Source organism: Nelumbo nucifera, chromosome 4, assembly GCF_055504915.1.
Source record: "Nelumbo nucifera cultivar China Antique chromosome 4, China Antique-T2T, whole genome shotgun sequence".
In the NCBI taxonomy this organism is placed as follows: Eukaryota; Viridiplantae; Streptophyta; class Magnoliopsida; order Proteales; family Nelumbonaceae; genus Nelumbo; species Nelumbo nucifera.
Window position 1 is genome coordinate 86,731,192 of NC_142652.1, and position 22,126 is coordinate 86,753,317.

Consider the following 22,126-nt stretch of genomic DNA (forward strand, 5'->3'; position numbering starts at 1 on the left):
CGGCAAAGCGTGCGCAAAGCAGTTTAGTAATTAAGAAGCAAATCTTATCTTAAAAAGGAAAATGAAAACCCAAAAGGCCAAAGCCCATCTCCGTGGATTTCCAATTCCATTCCGATTCCATTGCATTCATTATCATTGAGTAAGATAAGGAAAAGTGTAAAACCAGGTCAATTAAACCACGTTAACTGAAACCGATAACCAACCCCGCAAAGCACGCAAGCAAAAACAATTGACTAAACAATAACGACGACGACAATCATACCATCGTCATCACCATTTATTTCATCAGTATATAAAGCCTTAGCCAGCTGCAGCACCATTGCCATTATCAAACAATTCATCAACCACGAAACAAAGCTAAGTGCCCAAGTGAAATAAACTGTGCGTACAGTTATCACTCTCTCTCTCTCTCTCTCAAAGTATTTTCTTTTTTTTTTTTTTTTTAATTTTCAACTCTCCTACTCTGTCTGTCTATCTGTCTCTATGCCGTTCTCCCTCTGGTGTCTTACTTTGTCCTGGCTGCACTGCAGACTTTCCTTCCAAATGCATAGAGGTCCCAATAGGCAACTTCCCTCAGAAAACCCAGAAAAAATATCAATAAGATCTCCCCACCCCACTGTTCTGCTCTTCCAATCTCTCTCTCTCTCTCTCCCTCCAAGAATCCAGTAATAAAGACTCTCCGGCATCCCTGCTCCATTTCACGGCAACTTTCAGGCCGTACAACACTATAACATACTCCTTTTCTTTTCACCAACTTCATCATCATCATCATCATCATCATCATCATCATCATCATCATCATCATCATCTTCTTCTTCTTCTTCTTCTTCTTCTTCTTCTGTTATACGTCTTTTGCCTTTTCGTTTCATTCCATTTTATATGTCTTTTCCTTTATAAGTACTAACCAGTTAGTGATTTTTGAATTGTTTTCAGGAGTGAGAGATTGATTAAGCAGTTTGTATTGACAAAGCAATTCTATTTCAAGTGAAGGAATTACTCGTACTTGGTTGCAGACTGTAACGGAGAAATGTGGCTGGGGAGACTTCTCTGCTTGCTGGTTTTGTTTGGATTTCTCGGGACAGAAAGTGTATCCGGGATTGTTCTGCCAAGACGGATTCTTTTCGATACCGACGTCGACACTGATGATTTCTTTGCTCTTCTGTATCTGTTGAAGCAGAACAGAACAGAAATCGACTTGAAGGTATTGTTTCTCTATCCAAGAACTTCAGACGATTGCATATTTGTGTTGTGAACACTTGGAGTTCAAAACATCCCTTTGACCACTAACTTAGCTAGCAGATAAAGTGGCTACAGTCCTCTTGTCGGTTTTTGAATTATTCATGATTGATTCGTGCAGAAGAATCAATTGAGAATTGTATTTAGATTAAGTCAAGTTGGTGCAAATCACTATTGGCCCAGAAGAAAGACTTCAACTTGTGGTGCTTTTTGTAAGGCTTCTTTGCCTTTCAAGAATCAAGACTGGACTGTGTCATTCAAGCCTCTGTTGCATTGCATGCTTCAGGGATTGTATGAGACCTTCTAAGGTCAAAACATAATAAGTCTCTGGAGTGGAATTTTATTGCTTTGTTTCCACAAATTGAATCTCTTAGGTTTGTTTCATGGTAAATTAACATGTTCTTGACTTGTAAACTGAAAAAAAAAAACTGTATCTTTTTTTAAATCTCCTTTTGACAAAGTGCATTCTCAGGAGCTTTGTCCTTTGATGTTTTCAAGCATCAGATCACATACTTTATCACTTTGGACATTTATTGTAACCTTAATACTAATTGCATGCACAGCCATGAAGTACTTTTATACTAAATGCTTATCTTACTTTTAAAATTAAAAGTATTATCTTGCTGCAGGCAGTCACTATCAACACCAATGCATGGACTAATGCCGGACATGCTGTGAATCAAATCTATGATATTCTCTACATGATGGGTCGTGATGACATTGCAGTTGGGATAGGAGGTGAAGGTGGAATACTACCAAATGGTACTATCCTTCCAAATGTTGGTGGATTTCTTCCATTAATTGATCAGGTTAAATGGAGTACCATTCTCCTATGCTGTTTCATATGCAACATACCAATCCCCTTTTCTCCACATCATTTCTAGAACATTTCCTTCAATAATCCACATAAAAATTATGCTAATGTCTTGTTCATAATTTTCATATATCTCTGTGAAAGATCTATTAGCTCCCGTGTGTTGATAGATACTCTTGATGGTTATTCATTTTCCCAGTGTCTTTAACATTTTTGGCAGGGAACTTCAACTGCTGGAGGTTGTCGGTACAGACAGGCTATTCCTTTAGGTTCTGGGGGGAGATTAGATATTGATACAAACTATGGACTGCGAAAAGGTTTCCTTCCACAGGTATGGAATTTGGTAGTCTTAACAGCTTTCCTAAAAGTTAGAACCTTTCTGCAGATTGTGAAAAGAATATATAGTTAAGGGATGTGGAGAACAATTGACAACTAGAATTCTGTAATTGATATGTATGCAGGCTTTATGATCTTCCCTGAATTCTAATTCTAGCTCATGCATTTGATTTTTGTCAAAGCAGGGGAAGAGACAATATTGGCCCCTTCAGCAACCTACTGCACAACAATTGATGATAGACACAATATCCAAGGGTCCTGTTACTTTACTCATTACTGGAGCTCATACAAACTTTGCCCTTTTCCTCATGAATAATCCTCACCTGAAGAACAACATTGATCATATTTATGTCATGGGTGGTGGTGTGAGGTCTAATAACCCAACTGGTTGCTGCCCTAAGAACGCCATCTCTTGCAAGCCTAAACAATGTGGTGATATTGGTAATCTGTTTACAGCATTTAACAGCAACCCATATGCTGAATTCAATATCTTTGGAGATCCTTTTGCTGCATACCAGGTAATACAAGTTCTTGAAATTGTAGATCAGTCAAAGGGCATTATCAAAAAATAACTGGGGTAGCATCTGTATAAAATGAAAGGGAACTATGCATCTCAATATAATCTTAGTATTTCCTTTTTTTCATTGTATACTGTACTATATGCTTGTAACAGGTTTCTTCATTTTGCTTTATAATATAAATTTACTTACCTCTTAAAAAATTTATACTTTACTATATGCTTACAACACATTGACGCTTGTGATTCTTCCTTTGGTTGTAGGTTTTCCATTCTGGCATTCCAATCACCCTTGTTCCCTTGGATGCAACAAACACTATCCCTATAACTCAGGATTTTTTCACAGAATTTGAAAAGAGACAGAATACTTATGAGTCACAATACTGCTTTAGGTCCTTAAAGATGGCTCATGATATTTGGTTTGATGACCAATTCTTTAAGGTAGTTACTAAGCTCTACTTTTTGTTGATTTCTGTTCCCCTGTGTAATGACTATTTTATCTTCTGGCATTTCTTGGTTAAATGCATAAACATTGTAGAATAACATGATCAATGGTACTCCTTAAGTGATTTTAACTGAGCTAATAAAAAGAGGATGGCCTCTGCAGAGCTATTTTATGTGGGATTCTTTTACATCTGGTGTAGCTGTATCAATCATGCGTAACTTGCATGACCATGATGGGGAAAATGAATTTGCTGAGATGAAGTATATGAACATTACAGTAATGACATCAAATGAACCATATGGGATATCTGATGGCTCAAATCCATTCTTTGATGGTCGCACAGTTCCAATGTTTAATTTACAGAAAAATGGAGTGCATAGTGGTCATGTTCAGATGGGGGTTCAAGATCCCTTTTGCTTTGTAAAGAATGGGAAAGGGAGATGCCAGGTAGTTTATTGTTGACTTTTCTCTTAGTGGAATATAATTAGTCTTGTATGATCTAATGGAATAGTGCATTGCAAGCAGGATGGTTACACAAAGGAGATAACTGGTAAAGAGGCAGTACGTGTTCTTGTTGCTACAAAGGCGAAACCAAATCAAGACATTGACAGTTTGCTGGACCGAGAATTTTTTAAAAGCTTCTTGGATGTAAATGATTCTCAGTGTTCCTTTCTTCAGGTTCTTTATGTTTAGATTCGTGCATTTCTTTACTAATTGCACACAATAAATGTTGTTTGAGAGCAGGTTCTAAACCTTCCTCAGCAATCTGGGAGGTTCAATATTTCGACTCAGTTTCCCTACTATCGAGAGGTTATGTACAAGCCAAATTTTGGAACAAGAAAATTGGGAAAACCTGTTATATTTGACATGGATATGAGTGCTGGAGATTTTCTCTCTCTAATTTATCTCCTAAAAGTACCTGTTGAAGTAATAAATCTCAAGGTACAGTTGGTTTCCCTCTTCTTTTCTTTCTTAATTTCATTGGTTATTACCTAAAGGCAATGTACTCAAAGTATTATCCAGGGGATTTAATTGCCTAGCTAGTATCCTTGGCACATAAACCTAAATTAGTGTCTAGGCAGGCAGTGTCTTGATGGTAGACTGGTAGTTGCATTGGTATAATTTCAAATACAAGGGTCAGAGATAAGGCGATAACTTGAATACTGCTTCCATGGTTAAAAAGAAATTGAAACTAAGTCATTTGTTTATTTAGATTAATTGAACAATTTACTTGAAGGATTTTCTAAAAGTGATTGAGTTTATTATTAAAAGGAACTCAACTTGAGCAACTCTTATTCCAACAATTTGGTTGGGCTACATGGATCCTATTTTGCCATTCCACTCTAGCAAATGACACATCTTCTTTTAAATTGTGAATATTTTCTTCAAATAAAACAAGGATAATTGGTTCATGAGGTTTGGGGTCCTCATCCCCTTTCTTCTCCTCTCTCCATTCAAGTCAATGTCAAAGGATCATTTAAAGTCAGTTCTCACACTTATAGTTTTACGCAATTCTTTACCACTTCTATGGCTGTCTGTCTTTTCCCTTCCAATGTCTGAATTTATATGCATTACAATTAGATGCCTTACCTTTTACTTTATGAATTAAGTTATGTGATTTTTAACATTTTTTGGTTGCACTGGTATCCGTTTATTATTTGTCTAAATTGGGATGCAACTTGTGTGCCTTCTTATTTATTGTCATGTAAATAGAGCAAAAATATTACCTATGGTTTGCAATTTAGAAAGTTAATAAATGACATTTGGATCTGATCACCATGCAAGGCTATCCATCATCTAGGCAGTGTCTTTCCTAGAAAGGCTATAATTTGCCCAGGCATAGTCTGGATGCCCCTGACTACACTGCTTATATGAATACAAGGATCTTTAATGAGGCAATAGCTTCAATTAGAAAATGAGTTCTACTCCACTAACATTATGTCAATATCTAAATTTGTGTAAACATTCAAGGGGCATATGGATGATTATACTTGATGAATCATGGCTCTCATGTCATGATACCAGTACCAACTTCATATGGGCAGCACAGTTGGTGGAAGATCTTGAGAGTCAAAGATACCACCTAGACACTTATTCCCTCAGGAATGCCAATTTATGAAGTATTTTTTTTTTCATGTAACTAAAAACCCGTCTTTTTTGTGTCCAAGTTTAAGACCACTTGCTGTCTGATTGAGATGGATCATGGACCATTATGAAGTACTTTTTACCTTGCAACTCAAGCAGTTATCACATATTTCTTGCATCTTCCAAAGAATAATTAACAAGTCAATTTTCTGAAAAATGTAAATTCATTACAAATAGACTAGCTTTCACCTGCTTTGTCAGCTAATTATTTTGAGAACCCTGACATACAAGTTACATTTCCCTTTGGCTTATTCTCTCTTTCATCAGGGAATATTGGTAAGTCCAACTGGCTGGGCAAATGCTGCAACAATTGACATCATCTATGATATACTGCATATGATGGGCCGTGATGACATTCCAGTTGGTTTGGGAAGCATGTTTGCAATTGGTGAGGTAAATCCATATTTTCCTTCTGTTGGAGACTGCAAGTATGTCAAGGCTATACCACATGGCAGTGGTGGATTTCTGGACTCTGATACACTTTATGGATTTGCTCGTAATTTGCCACGAAGCCCTAGAAGGTAGTCCTTGCATCCTGTTAGAATTTAATTGTAAGTTCTTTCTGAAAGGTTGTTTTCTGCATCAATCATAGAACTCTCACTCTCCTAATGTGGTTAATTACATATTTGGTGTTTGAAATGAAACTTACAGAACTTAGATCTTTTTTATTTCTAGGCCATGTTTATGAAACCTAACACCATTTACAATGACGGCTAAGATTTATTGTCCAAATAAATGTAATATGTTCTCCCATCACCCCCATGATGCAAAAGCTGGGATTCTACATAAACACTGATAGTGTTTTCTACTACAATATATTCATTTCCTATTTTAGGTTCATAAATGAAAGACCAAAAGCTTTAATTCTTTAGGCCTTGAAGATAAAATCAACACCTAAGGTGCAGAAATGGTTATAGACATTGCTAAATGACAATGTTCCCTCATCTATTTCAGCATCCTCATATCTGTTGTGCTGATTTTATGGGTATATTTGCCCAAGAATATACCAATCACGTTGATGGTACCTCTTTTCTGGCATCATCGGCATAATTGTCAAATAATAGACATGGAATCTCCACCTATGAATGCCCAGTTGACATCCCTAACCATACCATAACAATCTTCACGGTGAGCAGTACATGGGTGGCATCATGAATACATAAATATTAAGAGACTTTAATAAAAGATACATGTACATATGAACACAATGTGCTTCTGTGTAGAAAAAACTATTATATCTAATGGAAAGTAATAATGCTGCACTTATGTGTATTAAATTTATTGTTTATGTTGCCTTCTTTACATGAACAAGATTCCTTTTAGGTGTATCTCTCTGAACTATTGATAAGTTTAATAAGAAAAAATAAAGAAAGATGAATGAAAAATGTCTTAGATACAAAACATAAAGATAGATGTATGCTAAAATGTGCACTCTCACTGTACAAAACTTAGCCTCAGTATACCTTTTAGACAGAGAATCCATTAACCCATTCTCTTACCTGGGACTACACTCTCACTGTACAAAACTTACCTGTGATGACCCAGCATGCTGCCTTAACCTCAGTGTTATCAGACCTTGTTGTAGGTAAGGATGCCTATATTGAAGAAAATCCTATTTCTTTTATGCAGAAACCCCCCAAAATGGATAGGGAGTAGCTTACAAAGTACTGATTTCACTAAGCACCAACTTGTTTAGAGAACCTCAAAAATGGTGCCAAATCATCCAGACCGCTTTTCAATGAATAAGTAGTTGATTAATAGATTCACTGCAACATATACATGCAGAAACAAAACATTTTTCCTTCTTTTTTATGCTATTATACCTGGATACCTGTAGAAGACTGCAAACTGTGTCATATAATTCAAATTTTAGTAGAAGACTGCCATGCAGAAACAAAGTCTTTGTTGTTGATTTTTTATTCTTGAATTTATCTTGTTGTCTTGTTATTTCATACTCCTGGAAATTTATTTATTCATTGAATGCCACTTGGAGTTACATTTCAGGTATACAGCAGAGAATTCTGTGAAGTTTGGAGCTCCTAGAGATACTGATCATCCTGAACTCAGACAACCTTTAGCATTAGAAGTTTGGAACTCCATTCTGAGTACAATGGATTCAGGATCTAAAATTACAATATTAACCAATGGACCTCTGACTAATTTAGCGAATATTCTTTCTTCAAACAAGAAGGCAAGTTCAGTGATTCAGGTCAGTGTCTTTTCAAGTTCTTCTTGATCTTCTCTTTATTCTTTCAGAACCTAGACATTTCACTAACTTCATAGAACTTTATGAATCCCTATTTAATAATATCATCAGTTGTTTATTCCTGCTTGCAGAATGTATATATAGTTGGGGGACACATCAGCTGCAATAGCATGGATATAGGAAATGTTTTCACAGTTCCTTCAAACAAATATGCAGAATTCAACCTATTTCTTGATCCATTTGCTGCAAAGAAGGTCTTTGAATCGAAACTTGATATCACACTCATTCCACTTGGCATCCAAAGGCAAGTCGGTTCCTTTCCTAAGATTCTGGAGAGCTTGTGGCTTGCACAAAAGACACCTGAAGCTGTATTTGCAAACAAGTTTCTGTCAGTGCTATCTGGTTTACAGAAAAAGCATCCAAGCTACCAACATATGGTAAGGAGAAATACATTTCTAAATGTGAACAGAGGAAACTAAAATACCATTCTAGTATACTTTGAGGACAGTCTACCAGTGGAATGCCAAATGCTGGTAGACATGGTGAATGAGCATGGTTCAGGGACCCACATATTGCTTCAATCTTACATTTTAGATAGGGCATGAAATGGAGTGCTCAATCCAATAGTCAACCCTGCTCCATACCCACACTTAGTGGATAACCCAATGACAAGGATCTGAAAAATAAAGTGAACAGAGTAAGGATCCCCACCATACATGTTTTGCTCTTAGATCCAACTAGTTATTCCAACACTGAATGCATAAAAGGATCAGGCATGGTTCCATACTATAAGATCTAATGAGGATCTAAATGTGTAAACCCACTTCTTCCATTCAGATATGGATCTGCTTGTGATCTTACCCATTTCTAGCCCTGAATTTGGAGGAGAAAAATAGAACCAATTGAATCATTGTAGACAATGGGTTCATGAACCTTTTAGTTTTTGAACGGCTAGACCTATCACCCTTTTCTTTGGACAGCCCAAGGAGAAAGTTATAGACTGCTTTATGAGGATCTTCTGAAAAGGTCAAACTTAGCCTACAAAATCCATAGATGAGACAAAAGGTCAAGCTTAACCTTTTTTTTTTTTTTTTTGCAGTAGCTTGCATACACTATTGTTTGTGTAACTTGTGCTTTAGTAGCTGCTCTAGTTACTTTCTGTTTTATCTGGCTACAGGATACATTTTTGGGCGAAATTCTCGGTGCAATAATCTTGGCTGATGATCATAATGATCTACAACTAACTTCACAAATCAAGCCCATTAAAGTCTTGGCTACTGGTGATGTATCCAGAGATGGACAAATTAACATTGATGAAAAAAAGGGAAAGTTGGTCAAAATATTGGAAAGTGTGAACCCTGTGGCATATTATGATCACTTTGCAAGTCGATTGTGTGATAAATTGCAGTCTGCTGTGATTGGCAGCTTTGATGAGCAGAAAAGAATCTGGAGTAGACCTCCAAACTAAAACCGAAAGAATCACTGAAACAAAGTAGAATTTATTTCAACAATAAGAAATAATTCTTTTACTTTGGTTCACATTATACAACAATCTTCATTTGTATTATTGATATTGGAGATATTTACAGGATGGCATACTTGTAATAAACAGTGTGAAGTACAAGTTCAATGAAAGATAAAAGAAAAGGAATTTACACTGAAGTTTTTGTTTTCTTGTTGAGAAAAGTGGTTTCATAATGCATCAAGTCATCTCTCATATCACCATCTTTCAAGCTCAAACTTTTAAAGGTATTTTTTTCAAAACCCTTGAAACTAAAAGAAAATTGACACCATGTATTTTTGGGATAATGACACTTAACCTCTTGAACTTTCTTTTCCAATGAAGACCTACCATGAACTTTCAAATAGGGATGACAATTCCTGTTCTCATGTCATGTCGTGGTATGGGCATTCAGATATAAGGGTGGATGCAAATATGGCCTGTTTATTGCACTGGTAACATGACATGACTTGCATAACTAGAATTAACACAAAATCAACATGGAAATTAAATAATAAATAGATTTGAGTAATAAAATAAATATTCAACCATCAATTACTTAAATAAATTCTATTGAGTTTTGGGCTGATATAACATGTTTTTTATTTACATAGCATAGTTAGGGAGTTATTGGGCCTTAGGCCCATTAGTTTACATTTTAAGTTAAGAGTGTTTTTAAGTTCTCAAAAGTAGTTGACTTACTAAGGGCATACTTGTCTTTGTACTCTCTTTTATTTATGAGTATATAATCTAATGAAATGAACGACCATACCTAATTTTAAGCTTCCCCATTCTCTTCTCTCTCTTTCTCAACCGAAACCTTTTCTTCTCTTTGTTTTCTTCTTTCTTTTACAGTTTTTATATCAAAACAGGTTGTCCGAATTTTCTACTACTCATAAAACTATTTGATGTTATCTTTACCTGCCATAATAGTATTTTATCCAAATGTATATACATTATCTAATACTTGAAACTTTGGGACATAAACAGGTCATTTTCGAGTTAGGTGGGTCAATCTTAAATTGAAACATTTATTAATCATGTTATCGTGCTAAACGGGTCAACATGATTTGACATAATATTATTAAGACAAACCCAAACCCATTAAACTTGTGTTGTGTTCGAGCCATTGTTTATGCCTCATGTCAAATATTCATAGCCCTACTTTTAGATTCTACTATCAAAAAAAGATTCTCATGTGATTATCATGCGCATATTCAAACATTTTTAAAACCTCAAACTGTCCTTACGTCATTTTATGAGACCATTATTTAGAAAATTGGTAATATAAAAAAAAGAAGAAAAGGAAGAGTATGAAATTGTAGAAAATACAATAAATAGACAAAAAATGAATAAAAAAATATACAAAAAACATAGGAAATATAGAAAACAATTAAAATTACAAAGACAAAACAAAAAAGTACAAAAAGGGAAATTGAGAAAATACAAAAAGAATACAGAAAATTTTTGAAAACAAGAAAAAGAGGAAAGTTATAAAAAGACAAAAAGAAAAGGAATATAGAACTTTAAAGGAGCATTTTCATAAATTTATCTTTACCGCCAAACCCATTAATTGGGTGGGGGCGAAATGGTGGAATGTGAAAGGTTAGGATAAGTCTTTATCACAAATTAAAGTTCGGGGGGCTAAGTTTCATGCAATACAAAGACATTTTGTTGCAAAAACCCAAGAAAAGCATATTTGAATAGCACCCCAAATGAAAGTAAAACAAAGATAAAGAGAAGCAAGCACAGAGAACACACAAATTTACATGGTTCGGGCTTATAGCCTACACCCAGAGTGAGGGAAGAGCAGAAATCCACTACGTAGTCAACAATGGAGAAGAAATAGAGTTGGGCACTAACAACACCACTCATAGAAATCCCTAAACCCCAAATACACCTAATGTTTCACTCTTCTCTCACAAGACAAAGACTAAGTATACAAGAGAGAAAACCCCCGAAATACATAACTCTTCGTATTCAGTTCGGATCTATAAGCTAAATATGGATCGGGTCCATACCGTCGTGGGGGATACGCCCCCACACCCCCCAATGGTGATTTGTGGTGGGCTATATGCTATGCTTCCACCACAAACTACTATGAAATTTTGCATTCGTTTTTTTCTCAAATTAATTCAGAGTGGATTCATGAAGTAGGTCGCCATAAAGAATTTAAGGCACAAACATAACAAATCTCCACCTTGGCTTAAATTATCTCAAGCATCATAGAATAGCAATCTCCCTCCACCTTCTCCAACAAAAGCCCCAATGGGCAAACTCAAATGTTGTAAACACCAGTTAAGTCCAAGCAATGCTTGAACTTAGCCACAAGAAGAGGCTCTGTTAACATATCAGATGGGGTATTTGCAGTACCAATCTTCTTGACAATGATATCTCCTTGTTCTACAATATCATGAACAAAATGGTACCTCACATTAATGTGTTTTGTCCTCTCGTGATACACTTGATCCATGGTCATATGAATAACACTTTGACTATCACAGTACACGACAGTCACCTTTGAAACCAAACTGAAATCACCAAACAAACTCTCAATCAAATACCTTCTTTAACTACCTCAGTCACTACCATATACCCAACCTTAGTAGTAGATAAAGCAACTTTAAATTGTAAACTAGTTTTCCAATTAACAGCACAACCACCAATAACAAATACATAACCTGTGAGTGACCTCTTGTCAAGATCACCTACATAATTTGAATCAATATTAACCCATCAAACTATCACTACTCCTCCCAAACTCCAAACAAGCATTTGATGTTCCTTTCAAGTATCTAAGAATCCACTTCACTACCTACCAATGTGCCTTGTTAGGAAATGACATATATCTGCTCACCACACTAATTGCATGTGAAATGCTAGGTTGTGTGCAAATCATAGCATACCTAATACTCCTAGTTGCACTGGAATAAGGGACATATGACATATCTTTCTTTTTCATCTATATATGGTGATAAATTAGCTAAAAGTCTAAAGTGTGCTGCAAGAGAAGTACTTATTGGTTTAACATCTTTAATGCCAAAATGCTCTAAGACCTTCTCAACATACTTTTGTTGTGTCAAATACAACTTCCTTTCTTTTCAATCCATTTTAATCTCTATGCCAAGAATTTTCTTTTCTACACCCAAATCTTTCATTTCATACTCACTACTCAACTGTGTTTTTAATCTGTTGATTTCAAATATTTCTCTTACTACAATAAGCATATCATCAACATAAAGCAACAAGTAAACAAAAGAATCATCTATAAGTTTCCTAAAATAAACACAACTATCATACTTGCATATGGAATACCTAAGAGCCACCATAAGAGAGACAAATCTTCTATACCATTGTCTAGGAGACTGTTTTAAACCATACAAATATTTCTTTAACAAACAAACATGGTCTTCCTTCCCTTCAACAATAAAACCCTCAGGTTGATGCATATAAATCATCTTTTCAAGTTCTCCATCTAACTGTTCTAATTCCAAATTATGCATGGAAACCAAAGCAAAAAAAAAGAAAAAAAACACGAATAGAACTATGTATAACAACTAGTGAGAAAACATCATTAAAGTCAATACCTTGTTCCTGACTATAGCCTTTTGCAACCAGACGTGCCTTATATCTAGCATCCTCTACACTTGGAGTACCTTCTTTCCATTTGAAAACCTATTTTCATCCAACAATCTTCTTTCCTTTAGGTGGTCTTGCCAACTCCCAAGTCTGGTTCTTATTGCAATGATTCAATCTCTTCATGCACAGTTGCCAACCACTTAGCAAAATCAATAGATGAGATAGGTTATGCATAAATATTAGGTTCTACAACATCAACATTCTCTGCAACTGGCAATGCATAAGCAACTAGATCAGCATAACCATATCTCTTAGGTGGTCTAACCTCTATCCTTGTTCTGTCTCAAGCAATAGAATATTTCTCCTCCTCCTCTTCCTCTTGTACATGTTTTTCCATCTTAGTAGAAATGGGCACCTAGATTACTGTAAACTAAGGTGAGGAAGAACTTGTAACTCCACCTTCTCTCCTAAACCTTGTATTTTATCTATATCACAAGAAATGGAAGACTCCTTTCTCGGGTGAAGCATAATAGACACATCAAAAGTAGCATCTCTACTGACTATGAGTTTTGGTGGTTTAGGATTAGGACACCACAATCAATATCCCTTCACACTTGAAACATAACCAAGAAATATACACTTCTTGGCCCTAGGCTCAAGCTTGCCTTCATTAACATGTGCATGTGTTAGACAACCAAATATTTTCATATTTGAATAATCAGGAGGGTTGCCAGGCTATACTTCTCATGGAATCTTACACTCAGTGGCAATAGATGGAGATTGATTACCAAGTGACAAAAAATATTAATTGCTTTTGCCCAAAAATTCTTGGAGATACCAACATTTGACAACATGCACATTGCTCTCTCTAGTAGAGTTTTGTTCATACGTTCTACAACTCCATTCTGCTATGGTGTTTTGACAACAATACGATGCCTTACAATGCCTTTATTTTTGTAGAATTCATTAAATTCATTTTCACAAAACTCTAAACCATTATCTATTCTCAACTGCTTGACCTACTTTCCTGTTTACTTTTCAAACAATGTTTTCCATTATTTAAAAGTCACAAATACATCATTTTTATACTTCAGAAAATAAACCCATACCTTTCTGGAGTAGTCACCAATGATGGTAAGGAGATATCGAGCACCACCCTTTGATGGAACTTGTAAAGGTCCCCATAGATCTGAGTGAACATAATCCAAATTGTTCTTTTTCCTATGAATGGCTATACTCAAACTGGTTCTTTTCTACTTCTCGAAAACACAATGTTCACGGAAGTCGAGCTTTCTTGTACTTTGGCCACAAAGAAAACCTCTCCTGCTTAATACAGTTATTGCCTTTCACTCATATGTCTTAGTCTCATGTTCCATAACTTGGTAATGTCAGACTCAGATAGGGATGATGTAGAAATTGCAATTGAACATGTGATAGTAATACCCTGTAGTACATATAGACTTCCTATCCTCATGCCTTTCATCACAACAAGAGCACCTTTACTGACTTTCAAAACTCCACCTTCAGTTGAATACTTACACTCATTAGCATCTAGAGTGCCAAGAGAAATGAGATTTTTCTTTAAGTCTGGTACATGTCATGCATTTGTCAATGTTCTCACAACACCATCATGCATTCAGATTCAAATTATTCCTTTGCCATTAGGCCTCATTTTTACAGGAGGCATTATTACCCATCAATACAACTCCACTATTAATAGATTCGTAGGTGGAGAACCAGTCCCTATTGAGATACATGTGGTAGGAACAACCCAAATCTAAAATCCATGCATCCTTAGATCTAGTTCTATCATCTATTACTAAGAAAACATCAACAGTCTCATCCTTAGCCACATCAACCTCCACAGAGTTATTCTTTTTCTTTTCTTCTTTTTTGTTTTTGTTTTTGACTTATAACATTTTGACTTAATGTGCACTTTCTTGTGACAATAGTTGCATGTCAAGTTCTTATGACTAGATTTTGATCTAGACTTCAATTTACTATTTGAGCCCTTATCCTCAGACCTCCCTCTTGCAAGCAACCCAGAGTCCTAACTATCACCCCTATTTATAGTTAAGTCTTTATCAATCACCTATTTAAAAAGTAATGATTTTTTAACATCCTTTGTACTAATGGTGTCTCTTCCATAGATGAGAGACTCTTTGAAAGACTTATATGAGGGTGGTAAGGAACATAATAGCAAAAGGGCTTGGTCTTCATTTTCAACCTTAACATCAATATTTTGTAAATCCATGATAATAGAATTAAATTCATCAATATGAGATTTGATATGTGTACCTTTAGCCATACGAAACAGGAATAGTCGTTGCTTTGAGTAGAGCTTACTAGCAAGAGATTTTGACATGTATAGAGACTCCAACTTTAGCAACAAACCCACATTATCTTCTCATGAACGACTTCCCGTAGAACTTCGTTTGATAGAAACAATTGAATCGTGATTAGGGCTTTAAAACCTAACCCTCCCATTCTTCATCACTCATAGTTATAAGTTTATTCTCCTTCTCGTATAGAGCTTTGTGTAGTCCGTCTTGTCCCAAAATGGCATGCATCTTGATTTGCCAAACACTAAAACTAATGCTACCACCAAACTTCTTAATATTAAATTTCATTAATGACATTGCAAGTGTCAAACGAAAAGTAGGGCTATGATACCAGTTTGTTGTGAAAAAACCCAAGAAAAGCATATTTGAATGGAAAACAAAGGTAAAGAGAAACAAGCACAAAAAGCACAGATTTACGTGGTTCAACTTATAGCCTACGTCTGTGGGCGAAGGAGGAGTAGAAATCCACTGTGTAGTCAACAATGGAGAAGAAATATAGAGTTGTGCACTCACAACACCACTCACAGGAAACCCCAAACCCCAAATACATCCAATGTCTCTCTTCTCTCACAAGACAAAGACTAAGTATACAAGAGAGTAAACCCCAAAATACATAACTCTTTGTATTCGGTTTGAACCTATAAGTTGAATAAGGATTAGGTCCATGCTGCCCCGCCCACACTCCCAATTGTGATTTGTGGTGGGCTATGGGCTACGCTTCCACCACAAACCACTATGAAATTTTACCTTCGAGTTTTTCTCAAATTAATTTGGAGTAAAATCATGAAATAGATCGCCACAAAGAATTCAAGGCACAAACATAACACATTTGTATTCTTGGATCATGGTAAAGGAATTTGTTTTCTAGATTCTAATGCAGTCTTGGAGATAATGTAACTTCGATTGAATTTTTCTTGGACAGACTACCATGTTGAGGGGGTATACATGGATAGGATTTCAAGTGGCTCAAGGAATGAATTTCCTTTTTGTGCATCAATCTTTTGGTTAATCAGTGTCAACATCCAATTTTTGCTCGGTTCCTTCACCCTACCTCTTTATACACTCTTTTCAAACCCAAAAAAAACATGGAATCACAACCAAACCAAATTGAGACTCTACAAAGCCAAAAAGCCCTCTTTTGACACAATCCACAGGACAAAATGAAAACCTCAAGATCAACATCAACGTCCAATCGAATATGACCTACAAACTTAGTCATACACACTCACAAGTCAACACGCCAACTTCCTTTCTCATGGCCCTGATCCAACATATCCATTGCCCTAAGATCACTAAGATACAATCAACAAGAGAATCTCACCGCAAGTTTACAATGATCAACTTTGAAAATGCCAAAATTCCATTCCAACGACCCTGATTCAGAAAACCAAGATTAACTATTTCTCTTTTAGATCAGAACCATCCACTTGACTCCTCACCTTAATCTATACCTAACCGCCAAATTTCATTCTAAAACACTTTTGTTTGACCCACCATCGAGCGCAACTTAGATCCTATTTCAATAATTCTCATCAATTAGAGCTTATCATTCTCCATCCCAACTTCATTTGATTGATCATACCTCACCACTGTGTTTAGAGACCCAATAAACCCCAGTACATCAAATTTCATGACCAGACTCCTTTATTTGATCGTTAAAAAGTGAGATTCCATTTCAAGCCTTCTCGTTAATTGATAAACCATTGGATAAAACCTAGACCCAAACCAAATCTATAAATCTACACTTCAGATCAAAGATCCACCACCTCTATCAGATTTAGGATGTTCAAAAATGCCTACCCACCAAATTTCATCCCAAAACTCCCCCGTTTGATCCTTCATCAAGCAAAGATTCTATTTCAGCAAATCCCGTTGATCCGAATTTGTTAGCCATAGATCTTCATCATCCCGACTCTATTAAGCCAATCAGATCTCACCATTGTGTTCATAGACTAGGGGTGGCAATGAGTTGAGCTCTTCATGAGCTATTCAAGCTTGGCTTAGCTTAGTTTCAACTGAGCTTCGAGCCGAGCTTAAACCCAATTCACAGGCTCGATTAAGAAACGAGTCAAGCTCGAGCCTAATAGAGCTCGGCTCGTAAGGCTCGTGAACCGGCTCGAATATATATATATATATTATAATTCTTAATTTTTTAAATATCAAATAAAAAAAATTATATATAATTTTTTATTTTTATAAAACATTTTTTCTCAAAATCGAGCTCGAGCTTACGAGTATTTGACTCGAGTTGAGCTAGCCGAGCTCGAGCTTACGAGTTTTTTACTCGAGCCGAGCTAGTCGAGCTCGAGTTCAAGGTTCTAGCTCGAACCGAGCTCAAGCTCGAGCTTGAGCCTTGTACTATTCGGCTCAGCTTGACTCGAATCCGCCCCTATCTGAGAACAAAAAACCCTAGCACATCAAATTTCATGTCCTAATTCACCCGTTTGACCGTTAAACTAGGAATATGCCATTTCAACGCACCAGAATGAATCGTCACCTCATTTGTCCCAACTTGAAACCTCAAAAGGGAGATGACTGATTTCAGACCCATTATTGACCAGTTCAAACACCTGAACTAATGAAACTGAGCCTAATAAACCCAAAAAGTCCAAAAGCCCAAAGATACCCCTACTTAAAACTAAGAAAAAATGAAACCGCATTTAAAAGTTCATTAAATTTACATTTTTTTGCCACTGATAGCCCAAATACGAGATTGCCATGACAGGTATGCCCCAAGCTCCCATTGGACACACAAAACCCATGAAAACCACCTCCAAATCGAAGACAATCTTTCACCAAAGAGGAAAAGTTGACTGATCACCGTTTTCTTTGAAAAATCCTTGCCTATTCTCTTGTAAAAGCTTTCTTGAAGCCCAAGCCTTGTGATTGGATGAATTTCAGAACTCTCCTCTTCTTTTTTTCTCTATAAATACTGATCCAAACTTGAGCTCAAGGGGGAGGGGAGAAAACTAGAAAGAGAGAGATCTAAAAGAAAAGAAGATGAGAAAAAGAGCATTTCCCCAACCTCTATAATGTCTCCATTTTACCTGAAACCCCAAAGTCTTTGAAGGTCAAACTTCAAATCCGCCCCTCTATTTTCAATTGCAAGATTTGAAACCAAAATGCGTACCATCCATCCTAATATCTCATTCCAGCTTCTTTGAACTTGTTCCCACTACTGGAAAACTCCCATCAAGGTTATACACGAGAGGTAAATTTCTCATTCCATCGCTTTTTTTCTAAGTTTGAACTCATAAGCCTCTAATTTCAGCTTAGTTCTAGGTTTCTTGAGGTCCAGAAACCATGGGAAACTTGCATTCCTAGTTTCATCCAAATTGAGAAAATGAGGAAGAGAGGTGAGGGTCTTAGGGAAATCAGTATCTAAGACCCGATAATATCACCTCAAATCAATTATGGGTAAGGTTAGGAGCATTTTTACCTGATTTTTGGAGCTCTGAGCAATCCTTTTTATTGGTGTTTTGTTAAATATAGAACCTAACCAACTCCCATATTGGGCTGCTCCAACAGCTTAGAGAGAGGAGTGCCTAACACCTTCCCTCTCCTAATTCTTGGGATCCAAAATCTCTCGGTTAGGTACCTTTCCTAGCGAAAAACAAAGTCACTATCCAAGCAAGTATGTCAATTTCTGAATCTAAAAATGAGGGTCTATTTCTTCTAAAATATGAGTGGCGACTCCATTTCTTTGAGCTGACCATAAGCTTCTCGGAGCTCACAATCAGGAATCAGGTATGTTGATATACTAATGTTTGGACATGTAATTTGCTTTTATATTCCTCACTTTGGTACCTTATGTATTTCTCTTTTACCATGATCAATACAATTCTTTGATGAACTGAGAGGTTTTACAATGGGGGGACACCATTATCTTTTTGTTTTACCTTCCTGTAACTGACATTCCTTTATATTATTCTTCTATTTAAAATTGTTTGAAGTGGTTTTACAAACTCTTTTTCCATTGTATTCACAATGGGTAACACAGTTCCGGAACCCTTACAATACAAAATTTGGCATTCTCGAGGCAGAGCCTTGCTTCTCCTTGATGAGATGGTGTTAAGGTCTTCATGTAATAAAAAAACATGTTTATCTATGAAGAAGCTACTTCCTAGAGCAGGATTAGGTCCATTAGGAACAACCCAACCGTTGCATCAAGGCCCACATGTGATAATCATAAATTAGAGTAATTGATCATTGGTGTTCAGGCCAGGTCCAACCAGAAATGTAAATAGAAACAGATTTTAAAAAGATGGAATTGGCTTTGGAAACCACTCAGCTGGACTTGCACCTAGGGGTGCTCACAAAAAACTGAAAAACCAAACCAAAATCAAGAAATCAAACTGAAAATTCCAGTTCACCGAATTGGTTGACTCGGTATTTTTAAAAATCAAAGATACCAATTCGATTTTCAATTAACCTATAAAAGAACCAACCATTAACCAAACTGATGGGTATATTTATATTATATATTTATAATATAATAATAAAAATTTGTTAAGTGGGTTTCAGTGAAATTTTCCTGCCAAGTTCGTGTTGGTAATTGAAGTCCAGTGAACCGGGATAAAACTGCTGCAAAAGACCAAAGTGGGAAGGTTTATCATTCTGGATTAATCTAATGGATTTCGTTTGATTACCAAACAAAAGAAAATGTAAAGAAAAAAGAAAACAGAGATCATGAACAGCAAAGGAACCAAACCAGGATGTCAAGTAAAAAAATGTTGGGATGGGAGGGATTTTCTGCAACAGCATAGATGAACAATAACAGTAGCATGGATGAGGTAAACTGTCGTGCATGGATTTTTTAGCTGAGCAAGAAAGATGAGCGTCCTATAAGAAATAATGATGGCCAATCCAAGGAATGGAGCGGTGTGGTGAATGTAAGGCTCCGTTTGGTTTGCAGGAATAGGGGTTTAGAATCGATATCAGAATTGGCTATTCCGATTCCAACCGTTTGGTTGGGTGGAATAGGAATCTCGTTCCCACCTCTGCTGGAATGGCATTTCCCCATTTGAGGGAACAGCCATTCCCTACCCCTCTCTTGGGAATGAAATGTCATTTCCGCCGATTTCAATTCACATTCTCATTCCTGTCTGAACCAAACAGACTATGAGAATAGACCATTCCGATTCCAATTTCAAAGGGTTTGGATTCCAATTCCAACTGCAAACCAAATGGACCCTAAGATGTAAGCAGGATGAGGTCCTATAAGAAAGCCTTTTCAATTCAGTCAGGTTGATTATTAGGTGGGAAAGACCTTTATCGTGCTCCGTATCAATCACCCTCGTGCATAAACAAAACCCCAGAAAAATTATTCCTGAATATACTAAAACAACAAAACAACACAAAATTTTCGGTTTGCTAAGGCTGCATTTGGCATTCAGAATGGTCCATTCCCATAGTCTATTTGGTTCAGATAGGAATGGAAATGGGAATTAGAATAAACAGGAATAGGATTTCATTCCCAAGGGAGGGGCAGGGAATGGCCATTCCCTGAAATGGGGGAATGTCGTTTTAGTAGGAATGGAAATGAGATTCCCATTCTGCCCAACCAAACAGTTGGAATCAAAATAGCTCATTCCTATTCCAATTCCAGACCCCTATTCCCGTAAACCAAAAGGGGCCTCAAAATGTTACATGAAGATCTAAGTGTGTTGTTATGATAGTGTGTTCAACATTGCCTATGAGAAACTTCTCAGAAATAGGATCGCAAATGAAAATGGATAGGATATACCTAGATCCAAATTTGATCTATTAACATTCAGATTTGAATCAAATATTGTCCATAGGACTCAGACTGAAGTTGGAATCAGATTTGGATATCATATTGTATGCCACTAATAGGGGTGGATTCGAGCTGAGCCGAGCCGAATAGTACGAGGCTCGAGCTTGGCTTGAGCCAAAACCTTGAGCTCGAGCTTGGCTTGAGTCGAAAATTCATAAGCTCAAGCTCGGTTCGGCTTAAGCTCGATTTTGAGAAAAAATATTTTATAAAAATAAAAAATTATATATATAAATATTTTTTATTTGATATTTAAAAAATTAAGAATTATAATAATTTTATTATATATATTATTTTCTATAATTTTATTATTATATATATTAAATATCAAAGATATATATATATATATATATATATATATATATATATATATATATATATATATATATATATATATATTCGATCCGGCTCACGAGCCGAGCTCGAGCATCTCATGAAAAGCTTGGCTCGTTGCCACCACTAGCCACTAATATATTAAACTAAAAATGATGCGGACATTACATTTTCTAATCAAATGAACCATAAGTTAATATTGTCTACCATAAATAAAATGTCTAAAAATAACTTTTGTGAGATCTAAAACCCATCTTTAGAAAATGAGAAAATCTATGATACCGGAAAGATATGGTTCCAAAGAGCTTTGACCAATCAAATGAACACCACCTCATTGGTCACCTCTTTTATGATACCCATCGATTGGATGTAAGTTTGTCGACCAATCAAATGAACACCACCTCATTGGTCACCTCTTTTATGATACCCATCGATTGGATGTAAGTTTGTCGAGTATCATGTCTTTCTGTATCATAATCAAGCCCTTAAAAAATAAACAACATTCAAAACAACTTTACTCATAAATGCACATAGACCCCATTTATGGGGAAGTGCCACCCCCAAACCAAGGTCAAAGTATTGTGTGCAATTGGAAGGTTATTAGCCTTCAAAAGCCACCATGCACTTATTCATGTTCTTTTATTTCCCAAGTAGATCCGGCAATGACTGTTTTAGCTATAAAAGTCCATTATTAAAAGGGACATTTTTATTCCATTCAAGTGTTGGCAACTTTCGTCCCACTTAGGAGATAGGTATCACATACCCCGAGCAAGTGATATTGATACCTATGAAAATAAACTTTCCATACTCCCCACATAAATCTGAAAAATGAACATGGGCTTTCTTGGTCAATGGGAATCAAAATCCCTGACCAACTT

The 22,126-nt window shown here is 36.2% G+C and overlaps 1 protein-coding gene across 3 annotated transcripts; it reads left to right on the forward strand.

The window, feature by feature from the left end:
- The first annotated feature begins 254 nt into the window (after positions 1–254).
- Positions 255–9,361, forward strand: LOC104613245 (nucleoside hydrolase 3-like). Of its 3 annotated transcripts, none has more exons than XM_010280990.2 (13): positions 255–381; positions 934–1,201; positions 1,866–2,045; positions 2,271–2,381; positions 2,572–2,904; positions 3,168–3,344; positions 3,511–3,795; positions 3,874–3,996; positions 4,093–4,290; positions 5,761–6,014; positions 7,498–7,702; positions 7,831–8,136; positions 8,877–9,361. In XM_010280990.2, exons 2-13 carry the CDS (start codon positions 1,028–1,030, stop codon positions 9,165–9,167), a joined length of 2,637 nt encoding a protein of 878 aa, XP_010279292.1. In that variant the 5' UTR covers positions 255–381; positions 934–1,027; the 3' UTR covers positions 9,168–9,361. The 3 variants fall into 3 exon arrangements, with proteins under 3 accessions (XP_010279292.1, XP_010279283.1, XP_088758535.1); XM_010280981.3 differs by lacking the exon at positions 255–381 and adding an exon at positions 582–717; XM_088902409.1 differs by lacking the exon at positions 255–381 and having other exon boundaries at positions 1,069–1,201; positions 1,870–2,045.
- Positions 9,362–22,126: the final 12,765 nt, after the last annotated feature.

Coding starts and splice junctions, on each gene's coding strand:
- LOC104613245 (XM_010280990.2), top strand. CDS start 1,028: ATGTGGCTGGGGAGACTTCTCTGCTTGCTGGTTTTGTTTGGATTTCTC. Junction 2,382..2,571: donor GAAAAGGTTTCCTTCCACAG/GTATGGAATTTG, acceptor TTGTCAAAGCAG/GGGAAGAGACAATATTGGCC. Junction 7,703..7,830: donor AGGCAAGTTCAGTGATTCAG/GTCAGTGTCTTT, acceptor TCCTGCTTGCAG/AATGTATATATAGTTGGGGG.